The following is an 18,138-nucleotide window of genomic DNA, read 5'->3' on the forward strand; positions in this document are numbered from 1 at the left end:
TGCCACACACCCATCGTCCCTTTCCCACAATACAGTGGCAAGGAAGTTTCTCCCCGTAGCTGTACCTTCTTACAAAAAACAAACACAGAACTTTGATCCTTTCCTGCTACAGTAAATGGGTACTTCCAGAAATCTGACCCCCTGGTCACTTACCCTACAACTGCTACCATTTCGAATGTTTTAGGCCATGCCTCTTACACCAAGCCTGTAAGTTGCCCAACCACATTGTGGGTGAAGACCAGTCTATTATGCCAGGTTCCCCAGCCTTCTTTCTATTAATGGCTCTAGGCCAGTTGTGCCAAGGTCTAATCTCATGCTGTACTCTGTTGCTAGAGTTCCTTTGCTCTTCTGAGTCCGTGTTGGCTATGTCAGGTGTGACTGGGTCATCTGTCCTTTCAGCTGAGGTCTTTACCATGGTCATGCTGGGCTTTATGACCCAAATTACCCAGTTATTTACAGAATCGAATCCCAAAAAGTCACAAATGCACTCCCATGTCCTCATCATCATGTTCTGTATCCAATTTACCCAAGACCCAAGTAGCTTTTGAGCCATTGGCCACAGAGACTGTCTGATTCTAAATCTCTTAAAAGGTGTTGTAAAGGTTCATTTGTTTTAATTGTCTAAGCTAGTAAGCTGTTCTGGCTGACTAACCCCCAGCCAGAACATGGGGGCAGGCTTACCGAGGAGTAACAGGAAGTGAGAAATTCAGACAAAAAAAAAAAAAAATTTAGAAGAAAAATCGAAGGAAAAGGTAAGTGAACCAACAATGCACTAGCTTAAAGGAACTTATTTAGAAAATAAAAAACATACCTTTACAACCCCTTTAATTCATTGACCAAGGGGTCATTGTCTACTCCTGTTACTCCCAAGTTAAAAGGTGACTGTTTTGGCTCTTACTGATGCATTGTGCACCATAGTGAAGTTAAAGGATCAACCTGTTATTTCAATCAGTGTTCTTCAGAACTCCAAAAAGGCCACAAATACTCACTGTGCTCCCTTTTTCAACTCTTACTCTATGGAAATTGAAAGTACCTTGAAAAGTTGTTTGCTCCCCCTATGTGCTTGCTTGCTTTGTATCTGTGTCCCACAGTTGGAGGCCCCTTCCAGAGCTCTTTTCTTACCAACAAGCCCTGCTCTGTACCCAATTCTGACTGTAACTTTACTTTGTCTGGCTGGCCAAAATCACTGAAAAAGTCCATTACCATCAATATCCCTTAAAGCTATTACCACCACTGAGGTTGATCCCTTGCTTCTTGAATGCGTAGAACAGATGTTAAACTTCAGCCACACATTTCTGGCATATGCCTTTGTCAGTGCCTAGATATTTGGCTACAGTGTTGGACTGCAGAGCTCCCTTACAAAAAAAGGCATTCGATGCATAGCCTTCCAATTTTTACTATTAGAAAGTATATTTACCGTGCAAATATGATCCATTATTTTCTAAATTCCATAAAAAAATTTAAAATTTAGCAAATCAAGCTAAGTGAAAGTGTGGCATTGATGACAAAGGCTAACTTCTAAATCTACTAACCCTGGCTAAGCTTGACACCTATAGCTGTTAAAAATTGATAGCACTTACCTAGATCGATAAGTATTGCATGTTGCTGTGTGGTCAGTTGCTTCAGCAATTCTTTGTAGGGAATATCTTTTAAGTGGCTTTTATTGGGGACTTGGTGTCTCAGCTGATGCTGCTCTGTTAAAAACATCCATATTTCTCCACGGTGAGGTCTAGGTACTCCTATAAAAATACATTTACTGAAAACAGACCACACCAACACCTATATACAATTTATTATCAATTATCCAACTAAATCTTACAAATCATGTTAAAAGGTGGCCATAGATGGATAGAATTTTAAATGAAAAAAACTCTTAGGAAAATCCATACCAATCTCAAAACATTTGAATGTCGGTTGAAAGATTTTGTTTGTTTTTACGGTTTTGGAATAAATGAAAAACCATATACATTGAGAAATCTGTTAGCGTGAGAAAATTTTTCTATCCTGCCCTTTTGAATTTTCTCATCACTGTGGTTGAAAATGGATATGGATTTGGCCCACAAATTATTAGAAAACAAATTAACTTTCCAAGAATTTTTCTTTCAAAATTCTACCATCTATAGCCAGAGTTTTGCTTCAATTCTATATAATCTGTACTGGTCATACAATACTGAGAAAATTAGCGGGGTAAAGATACAGCCAAGGTAAAAGCTGAAATGAGTACCTCAGTCACACACAAAATTTATATGAAAATACATGGGTACACAAGTTATTAGGCTAAAAAATGTACAGCCATGGACAAAAGTTTTGAGAATGACACAAATACTAATTTTCACAAAGTCTGCTGCCTCAGTTTTTGAGATGGGAAATTGCATATACTCTAGAATGTTGTGAACAGACGAATTTCAATTAATTGCAAAGTTCCTCTTTGCCATGAAAATTAACTTAATCCCATAAAAAAAAAATTCCACTGCATTTGTGAAGAAGGCTTCAGGGTGCCCAAGAAAGTCCAGCAAGCGCCAGGACAGTCTCCTAAAGAGGATTCAGCTGCGGAATCAGAGTGCAACCAGTGCAGAGTTTGCTCGGGAATGGCAGCAGGCAGGTGTGAGCGCATCTGCACGCACAGTGAGGCGAAGACTTTTGGATGATGAAGCCTATTTCCGATTGTTTGGGGCATCAGGAAAAAGGCTTGTCCTGAGAAGAAAAGGTGAGCGCTACCATCAGTCCTGTGTCATGCCAACAGTAAAGCATCCTGAGACCATTCATGTGTGGGGTTTCTTCTCATCCAAGGGAGTGGGCTCACTCACAATTTTGCCCAAAAACACAGCCATGAATAAAGAATGGTACCAAAACACCCTCCAACAGCAACTTCTTCCAACAATCCAACAACAGTTTGGTGAAGAACAATGCATTTTCCAGCATGATGGAGCCCATGCCATAAGGCAAAAGTGATAACTAAGTGGCTCGGGGACCAAAACATTGACATTTTGGGTCCATGGCCTGGAAACTCCTCAGATCTTAATCCCATTGAGAACTTGTGGTCAATCCTCAAGAGGCAGGTGGACAAACAAAAACCCACTAATTCTGACAAACTCCAAGAAGTGATTATGAAAGAATGGGTTGCTATCAGTCAGGAATTGGCCCAGAAGATGATTGAGAGCATGCCCAGTCAAATTGCAGAGGTCCTGAAAAAGAAGGGCCAACACTGCAAATACTGACTCTTTGCATAAATTTCATGTAATTGTCGATAAAAGCCTTTGAAACGTATGAAGTGCATGTAATTATATTTCACTACATCGCAGAAACAACTGAAACAAAGATCTAAAAGCAGTTTAGCAGCAAACGTTGTGAAAACTAATATTTGTTTCATTCTCAAAACTTTTGGCCACAACTGTACATGAAGAAAGTCTACTGTATATATGTGTTTGCAATATCATAGCTCTGAATAATACATTACAAAAAAAGAATACTGTAGTACAAAATAAAATAGCCTTTTTAAAAAGACTGGAGCCAAGGGTGTCTGCTCAAAAACAGCAAAGTCAGTACCGACATCAGGAAAAAGCAGCTGTAAAAACTTTCACAAACATTTTTACATTGGTGTTAATGAGTGTTTAGCCATGTTTCTCTGCCCTTTTCTATTGTCTACTCTCAAATCCACATACTACAGCTTAAAAACGTTGATGCGGTTTAACCCCGTATACAGCTGTACCGCTGCTGCTCCAGAACACACTGGCCCTGGGTTGTTTTTTTGCAGCTTGAGAACACCTATGCCACTTATAGCTCTGTTGCCTTATGAGTTTATGTGAAATCTCCATTAATAGCTGTAAAATATTGTAATTATGAATATATTTAAATTAGCTTGTATCTAGGTAAGGCGTAACATATTATCTTCACAGTAGTCTGTTAGACCAGACAATTCGGTGACTAGGCGTGTGTATACAAACAGTGGGATCCATCCCTCATTGTTTTACACACACTCACTTCAAAGGAACCCATGCTGGCAAATGCAATGAAGGTAGGCCAACCCATAATCAATACTTAACTTCCCGGGATATTCAAGTTAATCTCCCACCAAGAATAGTCACAAGGATTTGCATCAAAGGGGGCTGACTTATGCAAAGTATAAGGATTGGCTATGTAGCCAGTCCTTAACCAGGAAAAGGGGAATGCCACCAATCAGAGTCACGTCATGCAAACCAATGAGGCATCAGCCTGTAATGATGCACACAGACTAGATGGGAGGGAAATACACACTTTATGGGAAAGCAGCCATTAGAATGGAACCTTGGTGCAAAGGGCAACTATGGGAAAGGTCTGCCTTTTACTTGTAACTAAATAGGTTTGTAGATTCATGTTTTAAGGAATATACTCCTAAAAGCCTATGTGTGTATGGACACATAGAAAAACATGGAGAGGCATTATTAAGCTGACACCTCCTAGGAGCAGCTGTAAAAACATCCAGTGTGCAGGAGGCCTTAATGTTCAGCATTGCTTTGCTGTGTAAGGGTCCTGGATATATGTTTTACTGCTCTCTGGATGGAGTTTGTGCAATCTTCCAATTACGACACAAGTTTCACAAGTCTGGTTCAAAAACCAAATGTATATCTGTATGACAGTCGTAATGAAGACTTGCAGATTTTGACAGCACGGTCAACAACAAAAATAGGACTCAAGGAGAAAATATATGTATTGAGGGTGCATTGCATGTGTCAGATTCATTTTACAAGGACAATAGTGATAAACAAAAAAGAAGCCATCCACACTACACAGAGATTTTCCAAAGATGGTATTACCTTGTCCAACAGCACCATGAATTTTTTCCATATCGGTCTTTATTTTTGCTCTTCCAGGTGTGCCGAGCATCTTCTCCCATACAACAGTTACATCTTTTAGACAGGGAGTGATCTCTTCATAATCAAGCTTCAGCCGTTTATTTTGCAAGTCATTTTCTGAAGCTATATGGAAAGAACAAAAATCATAACAAATATTTTTAAAAGACCTACTTATAGTTTAAGATTTTTATCAAATTTATTTTATTAAAATGCTTTTGGACCAAAACATCTATCTAAAAAGATAGTTTTCCATTTAAAGGGGTTGTAAAGGTTCAGAAAACAAAACAAAAAACATTTCATACTTACCTCCGCTGTGCATAGAGTTTTGCATAGAGTGGCCCGATCCTCCTCTTCTGGAGTGCCTCAGTGGTGCCCCTGGCTCCTTCTTGAGTGCCCTGTCAGAGAAATGTTCTCTTTCGTGGACACCCATGCCTGCGCGCTTCTGTGTCCTGCTTCTGCGTCTATTAACACAGAAAGCAGGACTCGACCCTGGTGCCCGTGTCATTGGATTTGAGTGACAGCAGCGGGAGCTGATGGCTGCGCTGCCATCAATCGATCCAATCAGGACACTAGACACCAGCTAGCGCTGGTGTGCTTGCTCCCGTCTTGGGAAACACAGGGCTTAGGTAAAGTATAAGGGGGGCTGCTGAGTGACAGAAGGTTTTTCACCTTAATGCATAATGCATTAAGGTGAAAAAAAACACTTGATCATTTAGTTTATTCAGCATAAAATGGAGATTAGTTACATTCAGCCTGCCCATACATGGTTGGAATATCAGCTGCTCCCTGCTGAACTGGCCAAGATTTGAACAGTCTATGACCTGCCTAAGACACTGAAAACATCTAACCTCTATTCATTTGAAGATTCTTTTATTTGTTACAACCATGTGTCTTTAACTGCATTTTTGAATTGCCCCCTAAAAGCAGTGCAGTCCGAACTTTAACCACTTAAGCCGCAAAAGGTTTACCCCCCCTTCACGACAAGGCTATTTTTTGCGATACGGTACTGCGCCACTTTAACTGACAATTGCGCAGTCGGGCGACCCTGTACCCAAATAAAATGTATGTCCTTTTTTCCCCCACAAATAGAGCTTTCTTTTGGTGGTATTTGGTCACCTCTGCCGCTTTTATTTTTTGTGTCAAAATGTAAAAAAAAAAAAAGAAGTCTTCATAAATCAGGCCAATATGTATTCAGGTACATATTTTTGGCAAAAAAAATCTCAATAATCGTATATTGATAGGTTTGCGCAAAAGTTATAGCATCTACAAACTATGGGATAGATTTATGGAATTTTTATTTATTACTAGTAATGGCGGCGATTAGTGTTTTTTAGCGGAACTGCGACATTGTGGCGGCCAAATTGGACACCAAGTGACACTTTTTGGGGACCAGTGACAATAATACAGCGATCACTGCTAAAAAAAAAAAAAAAAAAAAAAAAAAAAAAAAAATGCACTCTCACTGTACTAATGACACTGTGAGGCATGGGGTTTACATCAGTGGCTTTCAAACTGTTCAGTGTGCTCCTAGGAAGTGCTTTCCAACTGTGTTGGGGATGTGTTTAACTGGAGGAAGACCTATCTGAAATACAAGATCTCCATTTTCCTCTCTAACAGAACGGCGGTCTGCCTCTCCTGTGAATGATCAACAGACATCGCGTCTGCTGGACCTGCCGATTGGCTCCCGCTGTGTCCAATGACAGTGGGCGCGTGCGCCCCAGACCCTGTGCACAGAATCACATACAGGTAAGTGATTTTGCACAGGAGGGCTGATCTGCTGCAGTATATATGCGTGGGGCAGTCCTTAAGTGGTTAAAGATGTGTGTACAGCTATTAATTTAATAAATTCTATCTGGCTTATGGACATAAAATTGTTGGATTGACAACTTATCTTAGGTAGGCCATAGATGGGTCCAACTTACCCAAATTTCCCCATCCACACTTGAGGTGCACAGGGGAACCCACTGTCAGAATACACTAATCAGTGTTGCAGGCTATAGTCTACAGTGCTGATCATGTGGAGAAAATGCAAAGATTGGCTACAGAGGATGAATAGCAGATTGACTTATGTACAACCCCAGGGACCATTTATGGATCAAAATTCAGCTGGTCCCCGCAGAACAGGCCAAATTTAAAACCATGTATGGCCAGCTAAAGCCCTATTGCAGTGATGGTGAACCTGGGCACCCGAGATGTTTTGGAACTATATTTCCCATGATGGTCATGCACTCTGCGGTGTAGTTCAGCATCAAGGGCAGCACAGTGGTGCAGTGAGTAGCACTTTCGCCTAGCAGCAAAAGGTTCGCTGGTTCGAATCCCAACCACGACACCATCTGCCTGGAGTTTGCATGTTCTCCCTGTGTCTGCGTGGGTTTCCTCCGAGTACTCCGGTTTCCTCCCACACTCCAAAGACATGCTGGTAGGTAAATTGGATCTCGTCCAAATTGGCCCAGTATATATGTATATATATATGTGTGTATGACTGTGTCCCTAGCGTGTCATGATCCTACGGGGTAAAAATGACCGCACCAGCCAAGCAGATACTGGCTGGAAAAAAGCGCCCAGAGGCGATTCAGTTCGCATGCGTTGCGCTATACAAGTCATTCATTCATTCATCATGGGAAATGTAGTTCCAAAACATCAAGGTTTGCCATCACTGCCCTCTAGTTACTGCGAGGACAGAGAAAATGTTTTGAAGTAACTGGCAAAGGGTTATCACTTTGTGTTGCTGTTGGGGAGATTATGCTCGCCATTTATTTTGGTAGATTTTGTCATAAAAAAAAAAAAAAAAAAGAAGAGTGATCGAAAATTTTTAATAGTACAGTTGCCAACCGAAGAAAAGCAGAGGGTACATTTCTCAGTGTCAGCATTTGCTCCATTGACATCTGTCAAAGGTGGGATACTCCCTAACTTTGGGTATATTTCCTCTAACTGCCTGTTTAGTCTATAGCACAGGAGACCAGAGAAAATCTCCAAATTGTAAAGACAGACATTAAAATACTGACTGATGTTTAAACCTATCCATGCTAAAATATATAAAGTGGTTGGGAGTTTTAATTTACACAAGAAATCACACAAGAAAATAAAAATCGAAAAGCCCAACAGATTTTATCAAATAAAATGTAGACAAGAATGTCCACCATCTCCGTAGGGGTAAATCAAACATTTTATATTTCATCTTCGATGTTCTACAAGGCAACACAAACATGTTAATAAGTGTTACGGATCAGATTACATTGTTGGCCACTATAAAGAGCAGCCAACTCATACTACATCAAGGCCGTTTTGTGCTTTTATCAATTTATAATCTGTTCCTAACAAGTTTTCCGGCTTCCTTGCTGGCCTGGTTTCACCATCTAAAGACACGCCTTAGTCTGGGTAAACTGAAGGACGCAACACGATGAATAAGTGAGAAAGAACCTAGCAGCTTTTCCCCACGGATGCCTGTAGACATTACATGACATGGTGGCCTACTGATCGGGTCATTTTCTTTTTTAATCAGGTAATCTATATTAACCACTTGACCACTGGGCAATTAAACCCCTTTCCTAACTAGACCCATTTCCAGCTTTCGGTGCTCTCACAATTTGAATGACAATTACTCAGTCATACAACAATGTTCCCATATGAAAGGCTTGTCCTTTTTTCACACAAATAGAGCTTTCTTTTGGTGGTATTTAATCACCGCTGTTTTTTTTTTTTTTTTTTGCGCTATAAGAGGAAAAAGACTGAAAATTCTGAGGAAAATAGCATTTTTCTTAGTTTCTGTTAAAATATAAGGGTCCACAAATTATGGTGCCAATCTTTGAAAGTTGATCACACCTGAAGTACTGACGGCCTATTTCTTGAGACCCTAACATGCTGGGAAAGTACAAACACCCCCCAAATGACTCCTTTTTAGAAAGACATTCCAATGTGTTTGGTAAGAGGCATGGGGAGTTTTTTGAAGTTGTATTTTTTCCCCCACAAAATTGTCATATTAGCAGGTTATTTCTCACACACAGTATATGCATACCACAAATTACACCCCAAAACACATTCTGCTATTCTCCTACTCCTCCTGAGTATAGTGATTCCACATGTGGGAGACTTCCACAGCCTGGCCACATACAGAGGCTGAGTGTGGCTGGGTATGGCCGAGTACGGATGGCAGAGTATGGAGGGATGGCAGAGCATTGTGGTGGAGGGATGGCAGAGCATTATGGTGGAGGGATGGCAGAGCATTATGGTGGAGGGATGGCAGAGCATTATGGTGGAGGGATGGCAGAGCATTGTGGTGGAGGGATGGCAGAGCATTGTGGTGGAGGGATGGCAGAGCATTATGGTGGAGGGATGGCAGAGCATTATGGTGGAGGGATGGCAGAGCATTATGGTGGAGGGATGGCAGAGCATTATGGTGGAGGGATGGCAGAGCATTATGGTGGAGGGATGGCAGAGCATTATGGTGGAGGGATGGCAGAGCATTATGGTGAAGGGATGGCAGAGCATTAAGGTGGAGGGATGGCATGGTGGAGAAATGGCAGAGGCTGCAATGGGCACAGAGCAGCGCTGTGGGCACTACACATCCAGCCCACAGCGCTGATGCACCTAATCTCTCCCCCCTCTCCTCTCACACTGTACCGATCGGTACATAGAGGGGAGAGAGGAACAGGCATCATGACATGACGCCGGTTTGTTTACAAGTGACGGAGCAATCATGTGGTAAACGGCCGCTATCAGCGGCCATTTACCATAATGTTATGGATACTCCCGTGTGCATGCCCCAGGGGGCGCAATTCTGGAAGGACGTCAATGTATGCCCTCCCAGAGTTATCGAGCCGCACTGTAGCCGTCATTCGGCTATAGTGCGGTCGGTAAGTGGTTAAACAGATTTTGCCATTACAGGTACAACAAAGACCATAAAGATTAGCTACCAAAGTATACTTGACAGAAGAAAACACAAAGCCTTGACTTGAAAAAGAATATACAAAACAGGAGAATCTTGTATTTTTCATATGGATTGGAGACTTTCTAATGACTCTGGGTAAATAACAGACACCACCAGATAAGGCTGAAGGTCTGAGAAGAAGTGATCGGACATGCTGGAAATATAATTTTTTTCTTTTATTGTTAACCCCTCTAATAAGTGAACAGCAAAAATGTATTTCAACACACCACCCCTGCCCCTCTCCATGGATTAAATATGAACAGTCATGCAATAAAATCCTTTGGGCCAGATTCAGGTACCTGCGCTGCGGCGTAACGTATCTCGTTTACATTACACCGCCGCAAGTTTTCAGCGCAAGTGCTTGATTCACAAAGCACTTGCCTGTAAACTTGCGGCGGTGTAACGCCTAATTCAAATGGGGCGTGTACCATTTAAATTAGGCGCATTCCCGCGCCGAACGTTCTGCGCATGCTCCGTTAGGAAATTTCCCACCGTGCTTTGCGCGAAATTACGGCGCCCCGACGTGTTTTTTGAACGACGACGTGCGTTACGTCCTTTCGTATTCCCTGGCGTCTTACGCAAAAAAAATATGGAGTTACTTACCGGTAACATCCTTTTCCAGGAGTCCTTCAGGACAGCCACCTTAGAGAGATCCCGGCTCCTCCCCTCTCAGGAAACACCGCATTCAATCAGAGATTTAAGTCTCATCCTCCCACTGGCCCTTCAGTTTATCACGAGCACCTCCGGCCAACTGGGGAGACACAAGAACACGTCATACAACACAAACATTACAATCTTACCTGACGGTCTTATGTGATGAGTCCTCAGACGTCCAGTACCTGGGTGGGTACCGGTGCTGTCCTGAAAGACTCCTGGAAAAGGATGTTACCGGTAAGTAACTCCATATTTGCCTGGATCGTCTTTCAGGACAGCAACCTTAGAGAGGATAAGCGAGCACCTTACCTTAGGGTGGGACTACTGCTTGCAGAACTTTACGACCAAAGGCTTGGTCCTTTGCTGACAGCAGATCCAATCTGTAGTGCTTGACAAACGTGTTGAAGCTGGACCACGTTGCAGCCTTACAAATTTGCTCAGGAGAAGCACCAGCCCATTCCGCTTGTGAAGCTGCAGCCGCTCTAGTGGAATGTGCCCTGATCCCATCTGGGGGGTCTGACCCTCCTAACTCATAAGCTTGAACAATAGCCGATTTAAGCCATCTGGCTATAGTCCGTCTGGACGCCCTGGATCCTTTCTTAGATCCTGAAAATAATACAAAAAGGGACTCTGACTTTCTAAATTGTCTAGTGCATTCTAAGTATTGGAGAATGCACCTCCTAACATCTAAATTATGGAATGAACGTTCCTGTTCCTTCACAGGATTAGAACAAAAAGTGGGTAAGATGATTTCTTGGCTCCTATGAAATCTTGAAGCCACCTTTGGCAGGAAGGCCGGATCGGTTTTGAAAATAACCCTATCCGGAAAAATTTGAAAATAAGGGGCCCTAATGGAAAGGGCTTCGAGTTCGCTGACTCATCTTGCCGTGGTAATTGCCACCAAAAACACCGTTTTGAGGGTAATTAGTTTCAAAGAACAGGATTCTAGTGGTTCAAAAGGTTCTTTTGTAAGAGCCTGTAAAACCAAAGAGAGGTTCCAAACTGGAAGGGAAGAGGTTCTAACTGGCCTCTGTCTACTTAGACCCTTGAAGAACCTTGCTATCCAAGGGTCTAACGCTAGTTGTTTCTCTAGAAAAACGCTCAACGCAGAAACTTGTCCTTTCAATGTGCTAAGTGCTAAACCTTTGTCTGCACCTGACTGTAGGAATTCTAGCACTGCCACTGAACTATGAACGTCAAAGGAGCCTTCTGAGCACCCTATGTTAAAACGTCTCCACACCTTACAATAGATGTTTTGAGTTTCTACTTTCATACAATTTAGGAGAGTCTTAATTAGACGCTCAGAAAAACCCTTGCCCCTCAACAATGACTCCTCAGAAGCCAGGCTGCCAGGTTCCACCTGTCTACCTGAGGGCAGCAGATTGGACCCTGAGAAAGAAGGTCGGTCTGGGCCGGAAGGATCCAAGGAGGTTCTATTGCCAGGTTCTTTAGAATGGAGAACCACGGTCTCCTGGGCCAATAAGGAGCGATCAAGATGAGGATCGTATTCTCCCCTTGCAACTTCCTCAATACTGCCGGAATCAGGACCGGAGGGGGGAAGGCATAGCACCTTGAAAATGTCCAAGTCTGGGCGAGTGCGTCTATTCCCAGCGCTCCGTCCCATCTGTTTAGGGAGAAGAAAAGACTTGTCTTGGTATTGTGTTTCGAGGCAAAGAGGTCTATGCATGGTGTTCCCCATCTCTGAACAATCATGTTGAATACCTCCTGCTTTAAGATCCAATCGCCTTCCCTCAGAGTTGTTCTGCTGAGGAAGTCCGCTGTCTGGTTCTGATCTCCCTTCAAGTGGGTTGCAGACAGGGACAATACATTGAGTTCGGCCCACTTCAGGATGGCTTCTGCTAGAAGCCATAGGGAGCAACTTTTTTTACCCCCCTGCCTGTTGATGTAGGCTACTGTTGGGGAATTGTCCGAACGGATTCTCACATGTTGTCCCTGAAGTTCCCCCTGAAAGGCTCTGAGCGCTAGTTCTACTGCTCTCAGCTCCCTCCAGTTGGAGGATCTTAGAGCGTCCTCTTTCCTCCAGGTCCCTTGGACCCACTTGGGACCCAAGTGTGCTCCCCAACCTGAACCGCTGGCATCGGTTGTGACTGTCTTGGTCACTGGCAGGATCCACGAGACCCTGGGACAGATTTGCTCCCTTTCTCCACCACCAGAGTGACCTTTTGACCCGATTTGGGATGGAGATTAAGGCATCCAAAGAGGTCTGACTGTGGTCCCAAACCTTCAGAATAAATAGCTGAAGGGGACGAAAGTGCAGTCCCACCCAATGTACTGCCGGAAGTGTGGATGTTAGCAATCCCAATCCTGACATGGCCTCCCTGACTGAAACCTGACTGTTGCTCTGCAACCGTAACATGGTCTTGTCCACCTTTAGGACCTTTTCTGAGGGAAGAAAGACCCTTTGGATCGTTGAGTCCACCACATAACCCAGGAAGGTGACTCTCTGTGCTGGGACTAAACTGGACTTTTCTAGGTTCAGAAGCCATCCCAATTTCTCCAGGATGTCTCTTGCTACCTGAAGATCCTGAACCAATTGTTCCGCTGAGGGTGCAAACAGGAGAAGATCGTCTAGATATGCGACTATCGAAAGACCTTTGAGTCGCAGAAAGGCCAGAACTTCTACCATCACTTTTGTGAAGATTCGGGGGGAAGACGATAGCCCAAAGGGGAGAGCTTTGAACTGCCAATGCAGTACCCGATTCCCAGTCCTTGCTGCTAGCCTCAGATATTTTTGATGATCCTCGGCTATGGGAATATGCAGATACGCATCCTTTAGATCGATGGATGCCATGAAGCAGTTTGGCGGGAGTAACGCTCTGACCGAATAGATCGAATCCATTCTGAATCTCCTGTACTTGACGGAGACATTCAGAGGCTTCAAATTCAGGATGAGCCTGAATTTCCCTGATGGCTTGCGGACCACAAAAATGTGGGAGTAAAAGCCTCTGCTTGTCTCCGGACCTGGCACCTGGACAATCACCTCCTGCTCTTCCAATTCCTGTAAAGAGGATAGAAGAGCGGAGGCTTTTTCCCCGCATATTGGTAGGTTGGTAATCAAAAACCTGAGAGGTGGGGGATTTGAGAACTCCAACCTGTAGCCCCGTCTGATGATCCCCAAAACAAATTGGTTTGAGGTGATCACCTCCCACAGCCCCCAACCTTCCTCCCACTGTTACCGTGTCACTGGGCCTTTTTGGGCTGTTCAGGAGGGCGAAAAATCGCCGCCCCCCGCCCTTTCCCCTTAGGTCCCCAAACTTTCTTTTGTTGACCTGTTTTAGGGGTCTCAGATTTCCTAGGAAACTGAAATTTTCTTTTTGCCTGTTGCCCAAATTTCCTTTTAATGGGAAAAGCTTTCTTTTTATCAGCCGTCCTATCCAGGACGGCTTCCAGACCAGGCCCAAATAATAAATCTCCGGTAAGCGGTATGCCACAGAGTTTTATCTTAGACGCACAGTCACCCTGCCACGTCTTAAGCCACAAGGCTCTCCTTGCTGAATTGGTCAGGGCTGAAGATCTGGCGGACATGCGTACTGATTTGGCCGAGGCATCTGCCAGATAGGCCACCCCTTTAAGGAGCGTGGGAAAAGAAGCAAGGATAACATCCTTTGCTGTATTAGCTTCGATATGCGCCTTGATTTGCGTGAGCCAAAACTCCATATTGCGGGCCACTACCGTGGCTGCCATGGCGGGTTTGAGATTTGTCTGTGATGATTCCCAGGACTTTTTCAAAAGGGAATCCATCCTCTTATCCATGGGGTCAGAGAGTACCCCCATATCCTCGAAGGCCAGATCTGTATTTCTGGATACCTGAGAGAATGCTGCGTCTAGCTTTGGAGTTTTATTCTAAACTAAACTATCTTCACCTGCAAAAGGAAACCTCCTTTTTAGTGCATTAGAGAAAAAAGGTTTCCTCTCTGGGTCTTGCCATTCTTTTTTAATGGCATTGACCAACACATCATGGACTGGAAAAACTTTCTTTTCCTGTTCCTCCAGACCTCTATACATTTGGTCATGTAATGACAAAACTTTCTTTTCCTCCTGGATACCTAGAGTGGTGTGGATGGCATCTAAAAGCTCCTCCACATCCTCTAGAGAAAGTTTGTACCTTGAGGATTTGGAGGACTCCCCGTCCAGCCCCTCTATATCTGATTCCTCCTGGGAATCAGAAATGGCGCTACCCGCTTCTTCCTCAATGTCCTCCGCTAGACCCTCCGGTTTCTCACCACTACTAGGGAGAAAATCCGTGGGATTAGGTGAAACAACCTGCTGTGCTGGTGGGACACTGCTTTGGGGCTGGGGCAGTTGAAAAGAGGAAAAGTTTTGAAAGGACTGAAAGGTACTAGAAAGCTCCTTAACTGACGCCGCCAGCTCTGCCCCCTGTTCTGCTGTCTGTTCTCTCAAAACATCCCCAATACAACGCTTACAGAGCGTTTTCAACCAGGATTCCCCTAGTGTTGATCTGCACACAGGGCACTTCCTTTTAGAGCCATGGGCTGATTTGCTTGAGGCTTTCTGAAAAGAGAAGCAAACAAAAGACAGCAGCACATTAGCTGGGGCCCACCAGCAATAAACACAGGGATCACCAGGAGTGCCCCCCAGGACCAACCACCACCAGGGTCCCAGAAACTCCTATCCCCACCGACCACCAGGAAGGGAAAAACACCCGTGGAGCTAACAGGGTATAGGCAGGTGAACACCACCCCAGGGTTCACTTACCTGCGGCTGGCTGGCGCTTTCCTCGGATGGAGCTGTCCTCGAGACCTCTGTCTCCGACATTGCTGCTTAGCGGAGCGGTGGTCTGTTGTCTCCTTAGCTGACACCTCAGACTGGTGAGACTGCACCAGCCAGCGTGCGTGGTCCGCTTTCCTAGGCCGCGTCCGGAACCGGAAGACGCGGCCTCGTGTGGCTGTCCTGCCCCCAACCGGAACGGACGTCGCCCATCCTCCGGACCAGCGAGCTCCAAGCTGGCTGCAAAGCAGGGGGGACCTGAGGCAGCCCACAGCGCCACCCTAGGCAGAGAAAACAACGGACCTCCCAGCTTACTCTTCTCCCCAAAGAGACGCTGGGACGCACATGCGGCGCTGCGGGTGACGACTCACTAGCCGGCCTGAGCGCCAAATTCAAAAATAAAAATGAAAAAACTTTTTAGGCAGAAGAACTCAATCTTCTAAAAAATTGCCCAATAAAGCCTCAGCTTCCCCAGCCATCGGCTCCTGGTTCCACAGCGGTGTCTCCCCACCGGAGGAAACACCATAACTGAAGGGCCAGTGGGAGGATGAGACTTAAATCTCTGATTGAAGGCGGTGTTTCCTGAGAGGGGAGGAGCCGGGATCTCTCTAAGGTGGCTGTCCTGAAAGACGATCCAGAAAAAATTTAATTCGACACGGGAACGACGCCCATACTTTAACATGGCTGGTCTAAATCTAAGCCATGAAATAGCAGGCGTAAGTTTGCGATGGGAAAAACCGACTAGCGACGACGTAAGAGAATGCGACGAACGCGCGTACCTTCGTGGTTTGCCGTAAACAGCTAATTTGCATACCCGACGCGGAAAACGACACGAACTCCACCCAGCGGTCGCCGAAGTATTGCATCCTAAGATCCGAAGGCGTACTAAGCCGTACGCCTGTCGGATCTTAGCCAAAAGCCGTCATGTGTCGGTTTGTGAATTACAAATAAAGATACGACGCCGCAAATTTGAAAGTACGCCGGCGTATCAGCAGATACTCCGGCATACTTTTTCTGTGAATCTGACCCTTTATGTTTAATTATCCAGTAGCTGCCAATAAGGTTTTTAGTACGAACGATTGTGCCTCCACATCATAGCCCTTCAATAGTTACGGCAGCCTTTATAGCTTTATGTCATGCTAGGCAAAAGTTACTTGCCAACATATTTTGACACTACATACGATTCCAAAACATATAAGAGCATGGGTCCTTGTGGGCAGGAGTTGTCAATCTGGGTTACTACTTCAAGTAAAACATTCTAAATTTCCAAGTTTACAAATTATATTACTGTACCAAAACACCTTTGGAGTTACTTTTGCAAAAAAAAAATTAATTCACAGAATAATTATTTTTTAAATATGCCACATGTATTTTATATTTTTGTTGGATAAAATGTACATTAATGTCCAACGAAGAAAAAAAAAATCAGAAGACAGAATTTTCAAAGAGAATCCAAGCAATGACAAAAATGTGTTTAAGGCCAGGTTCTCACATATGTGAATTGGATGTGGGTTTCTCAGCATCCAATTCACATGAAAGGAGAGTGTAACCAGCTCTCAATGGAGTTCACACAGTTCCGGGGCGGCCACGGTCTGCATTTAAAAAGGGTCCTGTGCATCTTTGGTTCTGATTCAGGTGCAAATTCAGGGAAAAATTCAGACCTGCTGTGCACCTGAATCAGTGATCAGGGACGCAACGGACCTCCTGCTGTGAACCACGGCCACAGCACATGTGAACCTAGCCCCTAGCCTTAGGGCTTGCCCTGTTTGCCTAGAAGGCCAAACAAAGGGTCTGTAACCTAGAGAACAGGCTCTCACTGCTCACCATTCTTATGCCCTGTACACACGAGCGGAATTTCCGTTGGAAAAACCGTCCAACTTTTTTCCGACGGAAATTCCGCTCAAGTTCAGCTTGCATACACACGGTCACACAAAAGTTCTCGGAACTTTTTTGCGTTAAAGCGGTTGTAAACCGCATAAACTTTATTTTTTTTTCAAACCTGCAAGGCAAAAAGCATAATCGGCTAGTATGCACCGCATACTAGCCGATTATGAAATACTTACCTTGGAACGAGGTTAACACCACTTACCTGGTCCACGCCGAGCAGGATGTCATCTTGCTCCAGCGTGTCTTCCGGGTATCGCCGCTCCAGTGCTGTGATTGGCTGGAGCGGCGATGACGTCACGCGTGCGCGCGGGAGATTTAAAATCGGCAGGGTCCGGCGGGTGCAGGTCCTTTCGCCTTGGATTCCCCCCTGCGCATGCGCCGCCCGCATTGCGAGGGGAATATCTCCTAAACCGTACAGGTTTAGGAGATATTCTTTATACCTACAGGTAAGCCTTGTTATAGGCTTACCTGTAGGTAAAAGTGAAAAAGTGGGTTTACAACCACTTTAAGAACGCAGTGATATACAACACTACGATGAGGCGAGAAAAAGAAGTTCAATGCTTCCGAGCATGCGTCAAATTGTTTTCAGGCATGCGTGTTTTTTACCCTTCGGAATTCCGTACAGACGAACGGATTTTCTGATAGGAATTTTTTCCGTCGGAAAAATTGAGAACTTGCTCTCAAACTTTTGCTGGTGCAAATTCCGACAGCAAAATTCTGATGGATCATACACACGGTCGGAATTTCCGATGAAAAGCTCACATCAGACTTTTGCTGGCGGAAAATCTGCTTGTGTGTATGGGGCATTAGAGAACACATCACTAAAAATAAAATTTAAGTTATTTCATTGTAATTTCAAAGACTGACCTAGCAGTTTTTGGTTTTCTTTTTCCATTCTCAGAAGCAGGATCTGTTGTAAGATGGCTTTCTTCCAAAGCTCTCGGAGGTCCGCTGGTGATCGGTGCCTGGCTGTCTCTACTGGAACAAATGGGTAATTTTCACGAACAGGCTGCAAAGGAGATCTTGGTGGTATATCTCCCCATTCCGACCGTTCTGGGAGAAAATAAAATAGATTTAAAAAAACTACCC

At 44.4% G+C, this 18,138-nt stretch overlaps 1 protein-coding gene across 7 annotated transcripts in view; it reads right to left on the reverse strand.

Annotated features, from left to right (window-relative positions):
* TBC1D1 (TBC1 domain family member 1) overlaps window positions 1-18,138 on the reverse strand; it is a 294,417-nt gene that overhangs the window by 35,012 nt on the left and 241,267 nt on the right. For all 7 annotated transcript variants that reach the window (XM_040335139.1, XM_040335138.1, XM_040335136.1 and 4 more), the window contains 3 exons: window positions 17,917-18,102; window positions 4,794-4,955; window positions 1,581-1,739 (listed from right to left, as the gene is read on the reverse strand). In XM_040335139.1, the coding sequence (XP_040191073.1) occupies window positions 1,581-1,739; window positions 4,794-4,955; window positions 17,917-18,102 (507 nt within the window). The remainder of the gene's footprint in view (window positions 1-1,580; window positions 1,740-4,793; window positions 4,956-17,916; window positions 18,103-18,138) is intronic.

The sequence above is a fragment of the Rana temporaria genome, chromosome 1 (assembly GCF_905171775.1).
Source record: "Rana temporaria chromosome 1, aRanTem1.1, whole genome shotgun sequence".
NCBI classification, from domain to species: domain Eukaryota; kingdom Metazoa; phylum Chordata; class Amphibia; order Anura; family Ranidae; genus Rana; species Rana temporaria.